Source organism: Eptesicus fuscus, chromosome 21 (assembly GCF_027574615.1).
Source record: "Eptesicus fuscus isolate TK198812 chromosome 21, DD_ASM_mEF_20220401, whole genome shotgun sequence".
In the NCBI taxonomy this organism is placed as follows: domain Eukaryota; kingdom Metazoa; phylum Chordata; class Mammalia; order Chiroptera; family Vespertilionidae; genus Eptesicus; species Eptesicus fuscus.
In genome coordinates this window covers 50,229,876-50,249,049 of record NC_072493.1, presented here as the reverse complement: position 1 = coordinate 50,249,049, position 19,174 = coordinate 50,229,876, and the positions used below count along the sequence as shown (strand labels likewise).

General features: G+C 53.9%; 1 protein-coding gene and 1 pseudogene across 4 annotated transcripts; one reads left to right on the top strand and one right to left on the bottom strand.

Moving 5' to 3' along the window:
- Window positions 1-1,187: 1,187 nt before the first annotated feature.
- LOC103304669 (zinc finger protein 850-like) lies at window positions 1,188-13,232 on the top strand. 4 transcript variants are annotated; one of them, XM_054710225.1, is made up of 4 exons: window positions 1,188-1,241; window positions 2,232-2,358; window positions 9,743-9,909; window positions 10,371-13,232. In XM_054710225.1, the coding sequence occupies exon 4, from the start codon at window positions 10,630-10,632 to the stop codon at window positions 12,484-12,486; it is 1,857 nt and encodes a 618-aa protein (XP_054566200.1). In that variant the 5' UTR covers window positions 1,188-1,241; window positions 2,232-2,358; window positions 9,743-9,909; window positions 10,371-10,629; the 3' UTR covers window positions 12,487-13,232. The 4 variants fall into 4 exon arrangements, with proteins under 4 accessions (XP_054566200.1, XP_054566201.1, XP_054566199.1 ...); XM_054710226.1 differs by having other exon boundaries at window positions 1,194-1,427; window positions 12,899-13,232; XM_054710224.1 differs by having other exon boundaries at window positions 1,194-1,427.
- A 340-nt stretch (window positions 13,233-13,572) lies between these two features.
- Window positions 13,573-14,053, bottom strand: LOC129147600 (testis-expressed protein 12-like; annotated as a pseudogene).
- Window positions 14,054-19,174: the final 5,121 nt, after the last annotated feature.

The window sequence follows — 19,174 nt, the reverse complement described above, 5'->3', positions numbered from 1 at the left end:
TTTCTGTCATGAGGCCGCCTCTTTGTTCTATGGGGACGGACAGGGTTTGTGAGACACATCTCCCTCCTGGTGCTTCAGCAGAACGTTTTACGCGGGATGATTGAGACTGTTTCTGGGAGGGGGACTGCACTCCATCAGGTGTCAGACTGGGTGGGGTCCTGGGCTTTCAGCATAAGTGATGCCATTGGCCCTCTGGCTTCCTCTTGTGCCCGGCTGGTGTGGCTCAGGGTCCGAGCGCGCCCCAGGCAGCAAGACGTCCCCAGTTCCATTCTGGTGCTGGCACATGCCCGGCTGGGTCCCCAGTAGGGGCCGTACAGCAGTGTTTCTCTCTCATGGATGTTTCTCTCCCACTCCCTCTCTCTCTAAAATCAAATTTGAAAACATTTAAAATAAATAAAAGCATATTAAATATATAGCCTGTTGTGCCCTACCCGGTTTGGCTCAGTGGATAGAGCATCAGCCTGAGGACTGAAGGGTCCCGGGTTCAATTCTGGTCAAGGGCACATGCCCGGGTTGCAGGCTCCATTCCCAGAGTGGGGCGTGCAGGAGACAGCCGATCCATGATTCTCTCTTATCATGGATGTTTCTCTCTCTCCCCCTCTCTTCCTCTCTCTGAAATCAATAAAAAATATATTGAGCCCTGACCAGTGTGGCTCAGTGGATAGAGCGTCGGCCTGCGGACTCAAGGGTCCCGGGTTTGATTCCGGTCAAGGGCATGTACCTTGGTTTTGGGCACATCCCCGGTGGGGGGTGTGCAGGAGGCAGCTGACTGATGTTTCTCTCTCATCGATGTTTCTAACTCGCTATTCCTCTCCCTTCCTCTCTGTAAAAAATCAATAAAATATATTTTAAAAATACATGTTGAAAGAAATATACCTATAGCCTGTTGTACTGAAGCAGGGGAGGGGCGAGCACAGACTGTGGGGCTGGGCCCGGAAGCAATCTGCAGGTGTTGGGGTCAGAGAGGAGACTTTGCTGCAGTGAACCAGGAGCCAGCCGGCCCTCCCAGGAGCAGCATCCCTTCACAGGGTGCCTCCAGGGGCAAAGGTCCTAGCGGCTCTCCAGGGAGAACTCTGTGGCCTTTGGAGGGCTGGGAACTACATTACCCAGAAGAACGTGCGCTGAGTTGAGCCAGTGACAGATCAGGGTGAAAGCATTTCCGCGAATTGGGGCGGGACTTCCGGCACCGTCCTCGCGCCGTATTCGCTGCTGGTCGGGGTCTCTGCCGCCTTTGAGTCGCGGTGTGTGGGTTTCCAGGGGGCGGGAGGCGGAAGGCGCCGAGGAGTGGCGGTCCCCGCCGCCGCCACACGCGTGGGCGAGGCTCGGCGACCCCGCGAGGGACCCGCCTCAGGGCGGGACCGGGTCCCTCCCCGCCCGCCCCGCCCGCAGGTCCGATGGCGGCGGCCGCGCCGAGGCGCCCGGCTGAGGTGAGCGCGCCCCGCCTCCCGCCCAGCCCCGCAGCCCGGACCCCGGGGCCACCTTCAACCGGGAAGCCGGTCACGGCGGCGGCGCAGCTGGTCGGGGCGGAGGCAGGCCCCGCGCCCCGAGGGGAGGGGAGGCGGGCGGTCACGTGACGACAGGCCGGCGCCTGTGCCCGGCGTGGAGCCCTCGGGCCTGGGGTGCGCGGGAAGGGTGCGTGGAGGGAGGACGCGGTGGCTGCTGGGGGGGCCGCACGGCAGGGGGAGGGGCCGCGGGCCTCTGAGCCGCAGGGGAGCTCTGGGGGGCGGATGGGGAAGCGGGGCCAGAGGTGCAGAGGGGGCCTTCCCAGCGGCGTCTCCCCGAGTGCGTGGCTGTGGGGGTGCCGTGGGGACGGGAGGGGAGAGGGGTGCGGTCTACAGAAGGCTGTGCGTAGTGGGGGGAGTGGGAGTTAGGGGCGGGGGGGGGGCGAGCATTGGGGACTGACAGGTGGAGCCTGCGCCCAGGCTTGGCGGTGCCCTGTCACACTCTGGAGACCCCAAGGGGAACGCATGCCATGATGGGGGGCCCTGCAAGCCGGGACCAGAGCTGGGTTCCATCTCTGTGCCCTCCTGCCTGCTGTTGCTGAGGGCAGGCCCTCGGGCATGAAGGGACCCTGAGGACAGGGCGGGCACCCCTGGCACCCGTGCCCACCTGTGCAGTTCCTCTGAGGGGGGAGCTTTGGAGGAGGGGGAGTGAGGGGTAGGTGCGTGGGGACAGGGGCTGTGGGTTCTCAGGCACAGAATGTTCACGGTTTCCTGTCCCCGTTCCTACAGGCCAGGGTGACCTTGGAGGACGTGGCCGTGCATTTCTCGCGGGAAGAATGGAGGCTGGTGGACGAGGCTCAGAGACGCCTGTACCTGCGTGTGATGCTGGAGAACTTTGCCCTTGTGTCCTCTCTGGGTAAGACTCAGCCTCACCAGGGCCTCGGACTGGACTCTCCTCCCTCCCCCTCCCCTCCCCCTCAGTCCGCGGCCTGGACCTCAGCACGGCTGCCTCCCCAGGTGTCGGGTGGCTGCTGTATGGCAGGTCTGGTGGGTTTGCACTGCCCTCTTCTCTCCCCTGCGGTCCCAATACTGAGCCTTTTGGGAAGGAATCCAGGTCAGTCAGTAGCATTCATCCAGCTTCACGGATTCGCCGTGTGGCCTCAGGGTCTGGGCTGATGTCCAGATCCGTACCCCTCCCGTCTCCCGGGGTTTGGTCCCTTCCTGTCGGGTCTTTCCTCCGTCCTGCCTGTGCCCGGACCTGCAGGTGTGGTCTGGGTCGTACTTATCTGAAGCCGGGGCTCCTCTTTACGGCGCTCCTGCACCGCGTGTCGCGTTCAGATCTGTTTTCCTTTTCTGTTTCCCAGCCTGGTTGCAATACACACTTGTACGTATTAACCTTTTGCACTCGGAGGTCGAGTGTGACTCGACAAGGTTAGCATTAGAATAAAGGAATCGAGAAAAAAGCGAGTGCAAAGGGTTAAAGTGTACAGTGGACTGCTTTTATATACGTAGCTAAATGGTGGCCACAGTACAGTTAATTAAAGTTGTATCTCCATATGAAGTTGCCTGATATTTTTATGCTGTGAATGCTTAAGATCTACTCACAATACATTTCAATTATATAACTCTAGAGGCCCGGTGCATGAAATTCTTGCACGGGGGTGTGTGTCTCTCAGCCCAGCCAGCACCCTCTCCAATCTGGGACCCCTCAAGGGATGTCCGACTGCCCATTTAGGCCCGATCCTACTGGGCAGTCGGACATCCCTCTAACAATCCAGGACTGCTGGCTCCCAACTGCTCACCTGTCTGCCTTCCTGATTGCCCCTAACCACTTCTGCCTGCCAGCCTGATCACCCCAACCCCTCCCCTGACAGCCTAATTGATGCATAACGGCTCCCCTGCCAGCCTGCCCCTAACTGCCCTGCCCTGCAGCTCTGGTCACCCCTGACTGCCCTCCCCTGCAGGCCCAGTCGCCCCCAACTTCCCTCCTCTGCTCTCTGTGGCCTGATCACCCCTAACTGCCCTCCCCTCAGGCTTGATCACACCCAACTGCCCTCCCTTTCAGGCTGGTCCCTCCCAACTGCCCTCCCCTGCTAACCATCTTGTGGTGGCCATCTTATGTCCACATGGGGGCAGGATCTTTGACCACATGGGGGCAGCCATCTTCTGTGTTGGAGTGATGGTCAATTTGCATATTACTCTTTTATTAGATAGGATAGGATAGAGGCCTGGTGCATGGGTGGGGACCGGCTAGTTTGCCCTGAAGGGTGTCCCGGATCAGGGTGGGGTTCCCTTGGGGCATGGGGCGGTCTGGGCGAGGGGCCTGTGGTGGTTTTCAGGCCGGCCATGCCCTGGTTGACCCAAGCGGAAGCCCTGGGATCTGGGATTTATTTATCTTCTATAATTGAAACTTTGTAGCCTTGAACGGAGGCCAGGGCTGGCCAGAGTGGGCAGAAAGCTTGGCTTCCTCTATTGCCAGGGAAACCCAAGCCTCCTGCTCTCTCTGTGGCCGGCTGCCATCTTGGTTGGGTTATTTTGCATACTCGTTCCTGATTGGCTGGTGGGTGTGGCTGGTGGGTGTGGCAGAGTGATGGTTAATTTGCATGTTTCTCTTTCATTAGTGTAGATTACTAAATGTAGTCACCATGCTCTTAAGTACATCCTTAGAACTCTCTCATCTTGTGAAGGAACGTCCGTACCCTTTTTTTGTTATGTTAATCCTCACCTGAGGATCTTTTTTCCATTGCTCTTCAAATATTTTTTATTGATTTTTTACAGAGAGGAAGAGAGAGGGACAGAGAGTTAGAAACATCGATGAGAGAGAAACATCGATCAGCTGCCTCTTGCACACCCCCCACTGGGGATGTGCCTGCAACCAAGGTGCATGCCCTTGACCGGAATCAAACCTGGGACCCTTGAGTCCGAAGGCCGACGCTCTATCCACTGAGCCAAACCGGTTCCAGCTCCATTGCTCTTCAGAGAGAGCAGAAGGGTGGGAGGAGGTGAGGGAGAGAGAAACATCCATGTGACATCTCACATAGGCTGGTTTCCTGACTGTGCTCCCCAGGACCCTTCTGTGCTTGGCCGACGCGCTAAACACTGAGCCACACGGCCAGGGCTGCCCATATTTTAATGGGATTGTTTGTTGCTGTTCAGTTGTATGAACACCTTGTATATGTTCGCTCTCCCTTATGAGACACCTTTACACATCCTTCTCACTTTTCATTTCTCATGACTGCTTTCTTTGCTTTGCAGATGCCTTTTCGTTTGATGTAGCTCAGCTCCTTCATTTCTGTCTTTGTTCTCTGCTGGTGGTGACATGCAAAAACCATTGCCAAAACCAATGCCATGCCCTGACCGGTATGGCTCAGTGGATAGAGCGTCGGCCTGCGGACTCAAAGGTCCCAGGTTCAATTCCAGTCAAGGGCATGTACCTTGGTTGCGGGCACATCCCCACTAGGAGATGTGCAGGAGGCAGCTGATCGATGTTTCTCTCTCATCGATGTTTCTAACTCTCTATTCCTTCCTCTCCCTTCCTCTCTGTGAAGAATCAATAAAATATATTTAAAAAAAAAAAGTCCAAAAAAAAATGCCAGAGTTGTAAATTTTCATATGTCACATGGAAGTTTTAAATGCATTTTGAAATAATTTTTGTGAGCGGTGTAAGATTTCTTTCTTGCAAGTGCATATCCAGTTTTCTCAACATTGTTTTTCATTTTTTTATTTTTAAAGACAGCAACTGAGAGAGAGGAAGTGACTGAGGAAGAGAAACATTGATTTTTTTTTAATACAATTTGTCTTTTTTTAAAAATATATTTCATTGATTTTTTACAAAGAGGAAGGGAGAGGGATAGAGAGCTAGAAACACATCGATGAGAGAGAAACATCGATCAGCTGCCTCCTGCACACCCCCTACTGGGGATGTGCCCGCAGCCAAGGTACATGCCCTTGACCGGAATTGAACCTGGGACCTTTGAGTCCGCAGGCCAACGATCTATCCACTGAGCCAAACCGGTTAGGGCTCCTTGATTTTTTAAAAATAAATCTTTATTGTTCAGATTATTACGGTTCCTCCTTTTTCCCCCTATAGCTCCCCTCCACCTGGTTCCCACCCCAATCAATGGCCTTACTCCCCCCACCCCCCACCCTGTGTTCCTGGTCCACAGGTGTAAGATTTCTGTCCAATATCTTCCCCCCACCCCCACATCCCCTTCCTCCCAAGAATTGTCAGTCCACTCCCTTTCTCTGCCCCTGATTTTGTTATATTCACCAATTTATTCTGTTCATCAGGTTTTTTATTCACTTGATTGTTAGATTAACCTGTTTGCATGTATTTGTTGTCACTTTTTTTGTTTTTTAAAAAAATATATTTTATTGATTTTTTTTTTTTTTTTTACAGAGAGGAAGGGAGAGGGATAGAGTTAGAAACATTGATGAGAGAAACATCAATCAGCGGCCTCCCACACCCCACCACTGGGGATGTGCCCACAACCAAGGTACATGCCCTTGACCGGAATCGAACCTGGGACCCTTCAGTCCCAAGGCCGACACTCTATCCACTGAGCCAAACCGGTTTCAGCTAGCTTTTTCTTATCTGTGAAGCTCTTTATCTGACCTTCCATTCTGAATGATAGCTTCGCTGGGTAGAGTAATCTTGGTTGTAGTTTCTTGCTGTTCATCACTTTGAATATTTCTTGCCACTCCCTTCTGGCCTGCATAGTTTCTGTTGAGAAATCCGATGGCAGTCGTATGGGTGCTCCCTTGTAGGTAATTAACTGCTTTTCTCTTGCTGCTTTTAATATTCTCTCTTTGTGTTTTGCTCTTGGCATTTTAATTATGATGTGTCTTGGTGTGGTCCTCTTTGGATTCCTCTCGTTTGGAGTTCTCTAAGCTTGTTGGATTTGTAAGTGTATTTCTTTCACCAGGTGGGGAAGTTTTCAGTCATTATTTCTTCAAATAGCTTTTCAATAGCTTGCTCTCTCTCTTCTTCTGGCACCCCCATAATTCTGATGTTGGTACGCTTAAAGTTGTCCCAGAGGTTCCTTACACTGTCTTCATTTTTTTTAAATTTCTTTTTCCTTTTCTGGTTGGGTGTTTTTTGCTTCTTCCTATTTCCAATCTTTGACTGGATTCTTGGGAACCTCTCATCTGCTGTTGGATCTCTGTATATTATTCTTTATTTCAGTCATTGTAGGCTTAATTTCTAATTGGTCCTTTTACTTTTTTTTTTTTTCTTTCTTTCTTTTTTTAATATATTTTAGTGATTTTTTTACAGAGAGAAAAGGAGAGGGATAGAGAGCTAGAAACATCAACCAGCTGCCTCCTGCACACCCCCTACTGGGGATGTGCCCGCAACCAATGTACATGCTCTTGACCAGAATCGAACCTGGGACCCCTCAGTCCCCAGACCAACGCTCTATCCACTGAGCCAAACCGGTTTTGGCTAATGGGTCCTTTTTCATATCCTTGAATGTCTCATTAAATTTGTCAGTGGTTTCTAGGATATTCTTGAGTAACCTTATAACCATGGTTTTGAACTCTATATCCAGTAGTTTGCTTTCCATTTCTTTCACTTGTGGCATGTTTCTTTGTCTCTGCATTTTGGCTGTTTCCCTGTGTTGATAGAGTGGGCTTGTGTGCTAGGTGTCCTATAGGGCCCAGTGGCTCAGCCTCCCCAGTTACCTGAGGTGGACACTCTTGGTGCACCCCTTTGTGGGCTGTGTGCACAGTCTTGTTGTAGTTAAACCTTGATTACTGTTGCTGTCACTGGGAGGACTTGACCTCCAGTCCAATTGGCTGTGAGGAGCAGCTGTGTCTACAATGGGAGAACTGCTGTGCTGGAGACACCCTTATGGGGCAGGACTTGCTTCAGTGGGGCTTTGCTGCTCACTGTGTCTGCCTCTTGAGTGTGTTCCATATGGATGTGAATAGTTGTAATCTGGTATGGTCTCATACCGACCACTGGGTACCCTGGCTCTTGGGTCTCCAAGGAGGTGCAAAGTCAACCACTGCCTGAGGACACCCAGCAGGAACTACAGAGAGATCTGTACATTCCTCCTGTTAGTTTGGGGTTTGGAAGTGTCCAGATGAGGCCCAGCTGTGACGCAATGCAGGCTGCTGCAGCCAGGCTTTAGGCCTCCTTTTGGAAGTTCTGGTGCTTTCAGACCCAGCTGTAGTTTGTTAGATTTTAGGTTACAAGAGTCTAGGTCAGTGATGGCAAACCTATGACACGCATGTCAGCACATGATGACACGCGGCTGCATGCCGAGGATGAAACATTTGCTGCTCCTGAGGTTGAAACATTTGTGACTAGAGTCTTGGAGTTAGTTTTTTCCTCAAAGTGACACACTACCCGAGTTATGCTCAGTTTTTTGGCGAAGTTTGACACACCAAGCTCAAAAGTTTGCCCATCACTGGTCTATATGCAAAAGCCACTGCGCACACTTTGGTGGGGATTGTAGATTAGGTGGGGTGGGGTCTCAGGGAATCACCAGGGAGGCGCTAATAGCAATGGCTGCCAGTCAATCCTGCCCCAAGAGGTTCTCCCATCTCCGCAACCCGTGGCCGTGCAGGAACAATGATCCCTGCGAGCACCTCTGAGAGAAAGCTGCCCTCGTGTTCCGGCCCGATGAGAGACAGTCTGGTTTCTCCACGTGAGTCTGGATCTGCAAGATCTCACCTGGAACTGGAGTGCAGAGCAGTCGGGAGCTGTATTCCCCTCCCGATTGAAAACACCAACAGCACACGCCGTTGCCAGAGTCTGCATACCTCTGCTCCGCGAGCTGCCGCATCTCCTTCCAGTCTCACTGCGCTTTTTCTCCTTCTTGTATAACTTCCACTCGGCCAGTTTTCCCGTGATTCTGGGTGATATCTTTTTTCTTTGGTAATTTTTATGTGGTTGTGAGAGGCAGCAAGCACAGGTGTTTATCTATGCCACAATCTTGATACTTCTCCTTGATTTTTTAAAAAACGTTTTGTTTGCATGTTTGATTGTTTGGGGTTTCTGGATCCTTGTGTTGATGTCTGTACATTGCGTAGGGTGGATTACTCTGACTTTCTGGAAAGGTTTTGGTGGGAAGAGCTTCACCTGTGTGGGGGGAGTCACTGAGCTGACTGGGTTGGTGGTGCAGTTCTGAGCACAAGAAGGCCGAACCCGAACCCTTAGTGTGTGTAGCTGTGTCACCTGAAGTCAGTGTTAGTGAAATCGCAGCGTCCTCCACAGCCAAGGCTTTCTGTGCTCACATCGGTGAAGAGGATTGCTTTGGATATGCTGATCGTGTCCTCACAAGGGAAATGGTTTGGCTCAGTTGTTCCCTTTGGGGACCGAGTGCAGGGCGTCCTGATGGTGATGGTGGAATTCGTGTCTGATTTTAATAGCCCCCAGTGGCATTGACTTTCCGTGTGAGGTGCAGTCACACCCCGATCAGTGATCGAGCCTGTGAGCAGAGCAGAGGTACACACACAGGGAGCTGGTGTCTGAGGAGTCAGCTGTCCATATTGCCCATGGCCTTGGTGCCCGAGAACCCGGCATTCGTGTGACAGCAGGGGTCAGGTTATCTAATATTGGCATTTCAGGAACAGGTGCGTTGCCCTGCTAGGACTTTTCGGGATGAGTCCTTTCTGCATGTATCACAGGATGGGTCTCTGTCTAGCCATGGCCAAGTGGGCTCACAGGGGTGTGTTCCTAGTGACTGGCAGTTGTAAAAATTGTGTTGTGAGGACTTTGTTCAGATCATACCACGAACCTGTCTTTGCTCAACCAGAGGGTTTGTGTCGTTGCCAGTAGCCAAACCCATTTCTCCTCCTCTTCTTCCAGCTTTGGCACTCACCGCGTCTACTGTGGTTTCTAGCCCACGGATCTTCCCCCTCCCGTGGCTCCCGTCTCACCTGCCCTCTTACCCCTCTCTCCTCAGTGCTCTTCAACGGTGCCCTCACAGATTGTGCTGTGAGATGTTGAAAATTTCGGTATTGACCTTGGACAGCAGCTAATACATTACATCTGGATGGTAACGGGCTTACATGCATGCTTCTACCCAGCTTTGCATCAGCAGCAGCAAAGGATGTGCAGGAATCCGGTGGCATAGAAAATGCACTGTGTGCTGTGCCTCTCTTTGTTGGGTCAGACCCACATCCTTCCCCAGGTTGTGTGTCACCATTTTCTGACCTTAGAAGCCTAGTAGCACAGAGTAGTCAGCCCGTCCTTCCACGGGATTTTCCTCCTTTGCAAAGCGTTTCACATATAGATGTTTCTCCCCTCCCTGTAGTCAGCATGTAATTCACCAGCATTTCTCTGCGTTCAGGTTGCTGCTGTGGAGCCGACGATGCGGCAGCACCCGGCGAACAGAGGGTTTCTGTGGGCGCCTCGCAGGGGAAGAATCCCAGGGCAGCCGCGTCTTCCCGGAAGAGACACCCCTGTGAGCGTTGCAGGCCGGTCTTGAGGGACATTTTCCACTTGGTCGAGCAGCAGGTAACACAACACAGCCAGAAGCTGCTGAGGTGCGGGGCGTGCGCAAAACGGTTCTATTTCCGTGTAAACTGTGACCAGCCTAAGGCGCAGCCCGTGGGAGGGGAACCCCTCGGAAGTGGTGCGGACACGGCCTCATTCGGGAGGAGCTGCAGCACCCCCGGGTCAGGGAAGACCTGTACCCCTGAGCAGGGTGGGACGGACGTCCTGCCCAGCGTGGGGCGGCAGCAGCAGCAGCAGCAGCAGCCGACTCAGAAAGCAGAGGAGCCAAGCGAGGGCACCCAGTGGGAAGCTCCTTCACAAAGCAGAGCAGGTCCTGGCCCTCCTGGGAAATGCAAAAGAGCCTGCAACCCCCAGCGCCTACTTGTTCAGGACCAGGATGTCGATACTGCAAGGAAATGTTTTGTGTGCAGTGAGTGTGGGAAAATATTCAGGTACAAATCCCCATTTGTTACTCATTGCAGACTCCACGCTGGAAAAAGTATTTATGTGTGTGGCAAAAGTGGAAAAACCTTTAGTGGAAGCTCAACCCTCAGTCAGCATCGAAAATTTCATGCAGGTCCAAGGCAGTACAAGTGCAGCAAATGTGGAAAATCCTTCAGCCACAAACCTGTCCTCATTAACTCCCAGGAACAACACAATGGCGAAAACAGTTATGTGTGCAGCAAATGTACACAACCGTTTAGTCCTCGTTCAGTGTCCATTGAATACCCGAAAGTTCAAATGCGAGACAAACCTTATAAGTGTAAGGACTGTGAAAAATCGTTTACCTCTGTCGCTGCCCTCAGTTATCATCAGAGCTCTCACTCAGGAGAAAGGCCTTATGGGTGCAGTGATTGTGGGAAATCTTACATCTCTAGGTCTGCCCTCCGTTATCACCAGAGAGTTCACACTGGAGAAAGGCCTCATGAGTGCAGTGAATGTGGGAAATCTTTTATCACGCGTACAGCTCTTCGTTATCACCACAGGTCTCACACAGGAGAAAGGCCTTATGGGTGCAGTGATTGTGGGAAATCTTACATCTCTAGGTCTGCCCTCCATTATCACCAGAGAGTTCACACTGGAGAAAAGCCTCATGAGTGCAGTGAATGTGGCAAGTCCTTTACCCTAAGAAGTCTCCTCCTTAGACACCTTATAGGTCATTCAGGGCACAAGCCTTATAAGTGTGGTGAATGTGGGCAATCTTTTACTAGTAGTTCTAGCCTCCGTTGTCATCATAGAATTCACACTGGAGAAAGACCTTATAACTGCAGTGAGTGTGGGAACTCCTTTAAGGATAGGTGGTCACTTGTTAAACACCAGAGAATTCACACAGGAGAAAGGCCTTATGAGTGCAGTGAATGTGGGAAATCTTTTATCTCTACATCTGAATTCCAGAGTCATCAGAAAACTCACTCAGGAGAAAGGCCTTATAAGTGTAATGAATGTGGAAAATCCTTTATTAAAACGTATCACCTCCTTTTACACCAGAGAGTACACACAGGAGAAAAACCTTATGTGTGCTCCGAATGTGGAAAATCTTTTACATTTAGCTCGAGCCTCCGTCATCATCACAGAGTACATACTGGAGAAAGGCCATATGAGTGCAGTGATTGTGGGAAATCTTTTAACCAGAAGTCGACATTCATTCAACACCAGGGAGTTCACACAGGAGAAAAACCTTACGTGTGCACTCAATGTGGAAAATCTTTTGCATATAGCTCGAGCCTCCGTCATCATCACAGAGTACACACTGGAGAAAGGCCATATGAGTGCAGTGATTGTGGGAAATCTTTTAACCACAAGTCGACACTCATTAGACACCAGAGAGTTCACACAGGAGAAAAACCTTACGTGTGCACCCAATGTGGAGAATCCTTTACCTTTAGTTCCGGCCTCTCCTGTCATGTAAGAACTCATCTGAGAAAAGGGCATAATGAATATGGGAAGTCCTTTGTATCTATTTCCACCCTTAATTACCATCGGCAAGTTCACACTGGTGAAAAGCTTTATGAGTGTGGTGAATGTGGGAAATCCTTTACCCAAAAGTACCCTCTCCGTGTACACCAGAGACTTCACACTGGAGAAAAACCCTATGAGTGTGGTGATTGTGGGAAATCTTTTCCCTGTAAGTATAGACTTCGTTTTCATCAGAAAGTTCACACTGGAGAAAAGCCTGAGTGTGGTGAATGTGGGAAATCTTTTACCACTCTCTATAGTCTTCATCGTCATCGGGGAGTACACACTCGAAAAGAGCCATATGAGTGCAGTGAGTGTGGGAAATGTTTTCAGTATCAGAGTATGCTCATTCAACACCGTCAGGTTCATTCTGGAGAAAAGCCTTATGAATGCAATGAATGTGGGAAACCTTTTACCACTATCTATGGTCTTCGTTATCATCAGAGACTACACACAGGAGAAGGAACTTACAAGTGCAGTGAATGTGGGAAATCTTTTACCAGAACATCCCATCTTCATCGGCATCAGAGAGTTCACTCTGGGGAAAAGCCTTATGAGTGCAGTGAATGTGGGAAATGTTTTACCAGAAAGACTGATCTTCATCGTCATCAGAGACTTCACACTGGAGAAAGGCCCTATTAGTGCAATGATTGTGGGGAAGGTTTTACCTATGGCTCTGGACTCCATTATCATCAAAAATTCACACTGAAGAAAGACCTTATGAGTGCACTGATTGTGGGAAATCTTTTATGACGAACACTCATCTTCATAAACATCAGAGAACACACAGCAGAAATGCTTTTTGAGTGATGTGAATGTGGTTAATCTATTAGCCAAAATTCTAACCTCTGGGCACATAACATATGTAGGAAATGTTTCTTTGTTCAGTGTTAACACTGAAGGAAACAGGCTTCTGTTGTCTGACTTCTATTCCATAAATTCTGTCCTTAACAGTAGGGAGAGTCTCCATAATTTTCGTTCGGTGGGAAATGTGTACTTACGTTATACTTTCTTTTTAAAAAAATATATTTTATTGATTTTGGTTTTTTTACAGAGAGGAAGGGAGAGGGATAGAGAGCTAGAAACATCGATGAGAGAGAAACATCGACCAGCTGCCTCCTGCACACGATTTGCCCGCAACCAAGGTACATGCCCTTGACCAGAATCGAACCTGGGACCTTTCCATCCGCAGACCGAAGCGCTATCCACTGAGCCAAACCGATTTCGGCACGTTCTACTTTCTAACCTGCCCAGGGCTGAGTGCAGATTTTTTTTTTTTCTTCTGGTTATTTCTGGTTTTTATTTTAGCACAAAATAATTTTAAACAAAACTTTTATTAATCATGTATAATAACTAATAGTGAAATAATAAAATGATTATATTAAGTAGCAAGAGCACATAGAGTTTTCTAAATATTAAGAAACTGGACAAATCACCTTTAGTTTTTTTTATAATACTAACCATGAAAAAAACATTTTAAAACTATCTCCAATGCTATCTTCTATTTAAATAAAATATTCCCCCAAAAAAATACAATATTGTTAAACATTATCAAATTAACTCACTGAATCCTCTTTTAGAAGTTGAAGACTAGGGGATTAAAAAAAAAAAGAATCAATAATCATTTAAATAATTTACACTTTTATAAACTACACCAAAGAGTTGACCCTCAAAAGAAAAGGTATTAATATCCAGTTTAAAGCCCTCTAAGTCTAGGAAAAAAATTCAAGGTGTTGTCCCTTTTATGTTTACGGTACACATTTTCTTTAACAAAGAGCTTTCAGAGCATAAATGTCATTCTTTCAACAATAATGGGTTTAAATTCTTTCTCAGCTTATGTTAAGTACACGACTTTTAACTGTGCAGTGTGTTTGCAATAACTAAACCTCTCTCAGGAGCTCTCTTTTTTGTACTAGGAAGTTTTCAATAGTATTGGCTTCTTTGAAGAGTCCTTCTATCGTCGATGTAAGAAGCATCTACTGCTGCTCTCTCACAATCTGCATAGTAGACAACAGATTAATTTCCTTGCTCATATCATTCAGATCTTTCTCCAGGGCTTCCTCTTTATAAAATAGTCCAGAGCTTTCAGAGAAAGAGGCATCTGGTTTCCAGGAGAGGACAGTTGTGGACTATCTGGCATTTGAGGTTCCAACTCTCTTGGTCTCTTGCGATTTCTAGTATTAGGTTTTACAAGGTGATTTGCCATCATAATCTGGAGGCAAGAGCTCTCCCGCCAGCAGCTGCCAGCCCTGGGGAACCAGAGCCCGGTGCGAGGTCCTCAGACTGCGAGGGCCCCGAGGGCAGATGTGTGTCACTGCGAATGTCTCTGACAGAATCCATTTCACCTGAGCCGGCACGAAGCAGGTGCCCGATTCCATCACGCCCGTCCTGTTATCTTCAGGGAACCTGAATTTGTCCTCTTATTGGAGGAAATTAGGTGTAACCTGAGCCCATAGGAGATCTGCACTTCGTTCAGTCTATTTGGGGCACGGACCTCACCCATTGTTGTCCCCAGGGAACATCATCTGAGCAGCTGGCAGCTTCCAGAAAACACTTTTCTCAGGGACGTGAATTCCCCAGATATCGCTGGTGACTATTTCCAGTGTTGAAGTCGCCATGAGGAGACGGGTTTTGTCTGTCCATTTGGTTTTGAGAACATAACGGCCTTTTTGTTTAAGTCCTCTCTATTCTGGGTGTTTCCTTTGAGGGCACATTATGAGCATCTTTGGGCTCCACAGGCAGGAAGAATTAGACCGTTTTTGCCAGGTCTCAGCCTTTCTCTGCCTCCGAGGGCAGAGGATGGTGGGGAATGAGCTCCCCACTTTCCACCGAATGTGCCTTGTACCCACATCCCTCTGGGGAAGGCCGCAGGGTCCTCTGGTCTCGAGAAGCCTGATGCTCTGAGTTTGAGAAGCCTCGGCACTTCCAGCTTCAGTTTGGGTGACGACCTGCGTCCGATCAGCAGGCATTGTTTTCCCGCCCAGCGTGTGCTGGTACTTTCGTGGTTAATCTGTTTTGGTAAGAATTCCTGCCGTGGAAGAAGGTGCCACGTGACGTGGGCTCGGCCCTGGGCACTGCCTGCGGGGTCCTGGGACAGAGCAGGTCGTGGGGCGGGCGGACCCCCAAACTCAGCCGGGCCCACGGCCAGGGCCTGGCCCAGCGGCGGCTGGTGCGAGTCCTTAGCACCAACCGTCACGGACACGTCCAGCTCCGGCAAAGGCACCTGCGCTGCTGTCCCCTCGGCGCGGGCACCCTCCGCGCTCCACCCGCGCCTCCCGTCAGCCCTCGTGTCCCATCAGCTCCAGCCCGTCCTGCACGGGCCCTGCATCCACGCCCCCACGTCCTCCACCGCACATCCCGCCTCTCGCCTGCCGTCCCCGCCCCGAGTCACGGGCTGCAGCCTCAGACGTCCACCTCCTGCGGCCCCGGGTGGCGGCCGGGACGGCAATGACCATCGTGCCGTGGGCCTGGCACAGGGTCACGTGCTGCTCCAGCGGCCGGGCCGCTCCGGGGCCGCCAGGTCCGCCACCGACGCTGGGCCCCCGCCGCCCACCTCCACTCAGCCCCCGGCCGTGTGTCCTCCATCAGCCCGGGGCTCCAGGGCCTCCGAGGGGGGCGGGTGCCACGTCATCCATCTCCCACACCTGCATCTCCACGGGCTCCTGCAGCCAGTGCCCCGGGAGGTGCACCCACACCCGGGAGGCCGGGCTGCGGGACGGGGATCAGCCGTCTGGGCTGCAGGCCTGGGGCCTCCTCCTCCTTCTTCCTCCTCCTCCTCCTTCTTTTAAAAATATATTTTATTGATTTTTCACAGAGAGGAAGGGAGAGGGAGAGAGATAGAAACAGCAATGATGAGAATCATGGATCGGCTGCCTCCTGCACGCCCCACACAGGGGATCGAGCCCGCAACCTGGGCATGTGCCCTTGACCGGAATCGAACCCGGGACCCTTCAGTCCGCAGACCGACGCTCTATCCACTGAGCCACACCAGCCAGGGCTGTGGCCCTCTTCTTGGGGGACTTGAGGCCGCGGGCGCGGGAGCCCCGGGAGGCAGCCCCGCTGCGGTAGGAGAGCGCCCTGCGGCCCCGGCGGGGGAGGGGGGCCGCTGCTGCCGGCACCTTCCCGCGGGGCCCGTTCACGCCGCTGTGCTTGGTGCCCATGAGGGTGCCCGGCCGGCCGTGGCCCCAGCGCCCGGGAGCCGCCCTCGGTCCTGCCCCCCGCGGGGCCAGCAGCTTCGCAGACGCTCCCAGAGCCCTCGCCCCGCGCTCCTGACCGGGCCGCCCGCCCGGACCTTCAGGCTGGACGCGGCCCTGGAGACGGAGTGGGCGGCCCGTCCGCTGGGCCTGGCCTCCTCCGCCTGGAAGAAGGCGGCAGCCCGGGCCGCTCAGGGCCCCGCCGGGACCTCCCCTCCGCCGCGGCGGGATCTGAGCCTCCGGCCTGCGGGCCCCTGGCCGCCCCCTCGCAGCCACCCACCGCCCCGGGCCGGGCTGGGCGTCCTGCCGGCGGCCCCCGGGGCAGCCAGGGTCCCCGAACGGGCCCCGGACCCCTCCCACCCGGCGGGCAGCCCGCATGGCCGGCGGCGGAGGCGGCTCGGGGTCCGGGGAAGGCTGGGGCGGGGGGGGGGGCGGCCCAGGGCTCCCTGCCCGGCCCGACCGAGGCTGCCGCACTCCGAGGACCCCGAGGTGCTGTCCTCCGGGATCGGGGTCCAGAGGCCGGGCCGCTGAGTCTGGGCTGGAAGGGCGCGGGGGCGGGGGGCGCGGGCGGCGGGGGGCGGGCGGCGGGGGGCGCGGGGGGCGGGGGCGCGGGCGGCGGGGGCGCGGGCGGCGGGGGGCGGGGGGCGCGGGCGCTGAGCTCGCGGAGCCGGAGCCGCTGGGGGAGCCGGGTCCTGCGCGGTGAAGGCGCCCATCTCGTCGTTGCTGCTGAGGATGCTCACGGCCTCGAACCCGAGGCCAGCGCCCGCTCCTCCCGACCGGGAACCGGCTGGTCCTCCCGCTCGGCTCCAGGGGCTGCAGGGCCGCCGTGGCGGTCAGCACCCCCGTCCGCTCCTGCCCCGGGGTGTCCGGGCCGGGGGGGGGGGGGTGCGGGGGGTCCTCGCTGCCGTCGATGCGCTCCGGCCGCTCCCGCAGCTCCCGGAGGCTCAGCGCCGGGATGATGGGCCCCAAGTCGGGCTCGCGGTCCGACAGCGCCGCCCCCCGGGCCCCTCGTGGATGACCGCGTCGCAGGACCTCGCTGTCGGGGTTGCCGGGCGGCCGGTCCCGGCCCCGGAGCGGGGGTGGAGGGAGGCGGGGTCGGGGGCGGCGGGCGCGGCCTTCCTCACGGGAGGGCCCCCCCCCCCCCCCCCCCCCGCGGGGCTGGACGCAAACCCGACCTCCCTCCCGCAGCGGCCGGTGAGCGGCGCTCCCCGCAGGGCACGTGCTGGGCTCCGCGTCCAGGGCCAGGAGGGCGCTGCCCAAGGCGACGGGGACCGGCCGGGCGCCCCCTCGCACCTGCCCAGGCCCCTGAGGTGCGGGCGGCTGCGGCCCCGCACACCCCGCCCTCGCCGCGCTGCTCCCGCAGGTCCCGCAGGCCGTCCGCTGCCGGCGCCCGTGCAGGAGCCGGAGGAGCAAAGGCGGCCTCAGCCCCGGGGAGACGGCGGCGGGCGGGGCTCCGTGCGCTCGGCCAGGCTGAGCTTCGGGAGGAGGAGGCTGCAGCCGCCGGGTGCGCGGGGCCGGGGAGACCAGGGCTGGGGTGCAGGCCCCCCGCGGCCCCACAGCCTTGACCCGCCGTCGGGGCCCCCGGAGGGAGGGCCGTCTCGGACCGTGTCTGCCCCGCGGCCCCCGCCGCTGCCTCCAGGCGGGACGGGGCGGGAAGCTGTGGGCCCTGGAGCCGCCCCACGCCCAGGCCACGGGCCAGGCCAGCCCTTCCTCCCGTCGCAGGTCCATCCCTCCTGCCGGGCATGGGCCTCCCGGAGGAGCTGATCCAAGGTGGGGGCGCAGAGAGGCCCGCCCTCCGGCTGCACCCGGGCCCTTTGGGTAACGACTGGAGGGGCCGACAGGCTGTGGCCTGAGGAGAAGGCCTTGTCCGCACTTGGATGCACTGTCCTGCATGTATCCAGGATTAGAGTTGCTCTAAAATGTAGTCAGTTCGTAGCAGCACCATTCACCACAGCTAAGATCTGGAAACAGCCTAGGTGCCCGTCAGCAGATGAGTGGATCAGAAAACTGGTCCATCTACCATGGAACACTCTGCGGCGGTAAAAAAGGAGCTCGCACCATTTGCAGCAGCCTGGGTGGACCTGGAGAGCATTACGCTAAGCGAAATAAGCCAGTCAGAGAAAGAAAAATACCACATGATCTCACTCATAACCTGATGAATAAAAAGATAGATACAGAGGCAGTAAAGCATCGGACAGTTGAATTACAACAGGAAGGCTGGGGAGAGGGGGGAAGCTATCAACCAAAGGCCTTGTCTGCATGCATATAAGCACAACCACTGGACACAAGACACTGGGGGTGGGGTGGGAGGAGGGCATGCGACAGGGGGTAGGGGAGGCTGGGGGAAAGTCAATGGGAAAAAAGGAGATATATGTACTACTACATGTAATACTTTTTTAAACAATAAAAAAAAATGTAGTCCAAACCAGTTTGGCTCAGTGGATAGAACATTGGCCTGTGGACTGAAGAGTCCCAGGTTCGATTCCGGTCAAGGGCATGTACCTTGGTGCGGGCACATCCCCAGTAGGGGGGTGTGCAGGAGGCAGCTGATCGGTGTTTCTCTGTCATAAAGTTTTCGGCTCTCTATCCCTCCCCCTTCCTTTCTGTAAAAAACAATAAAATATTTTTTTTTTTTAAAGAAAATTTCTCAAAGGCCATCAGAGAACAGGCCACGAGGTCACACGAGGGCACGCTCTGCAGATCACAAGGGCATTTTGAACCCTCGTGTTGTGACCCAGGCCGTTCCCACATCGGCTTGCTCACCCTGCCCGCCTTTCCTCCTCTTCTCTTCACGGCTGTCCAGTCCTGGTCCATGCCTGGATATGAACGTACCTTCCTATTTATCTCAGACATCATCTGCACTTTTTCATTGAATTTTTATTGGTCTGTGCACATGACCGTGTGCCCTGACCGGGAATCGAACCCTGGCCTCCTGGTTCATAGGCCACCCCCAACCACTGAGCCACCATGGCCCGGCGAGGTTACCTTTTGCTATAGACTCAACATGTAATTCACCAGCGATTCCTTTTGTCCAGGTTGCTGCTGTGGAACACGAGGTCTGGAGGCGTCCACTGAACAGAACGTTTCTGTCAGAGTGTCGCAGGCAAAGAGGACCAAAGTACCTTTGTCTTCTCAGA

Coding starts and splice junctions, on each gene's coding strand:
- LOC103304669 (XM_054710225.1), top strand. CDS start 10,630: ATGCGAGACAAACCTTATAAGTGTAAGGACTGTGAAAAATCGTTTACC.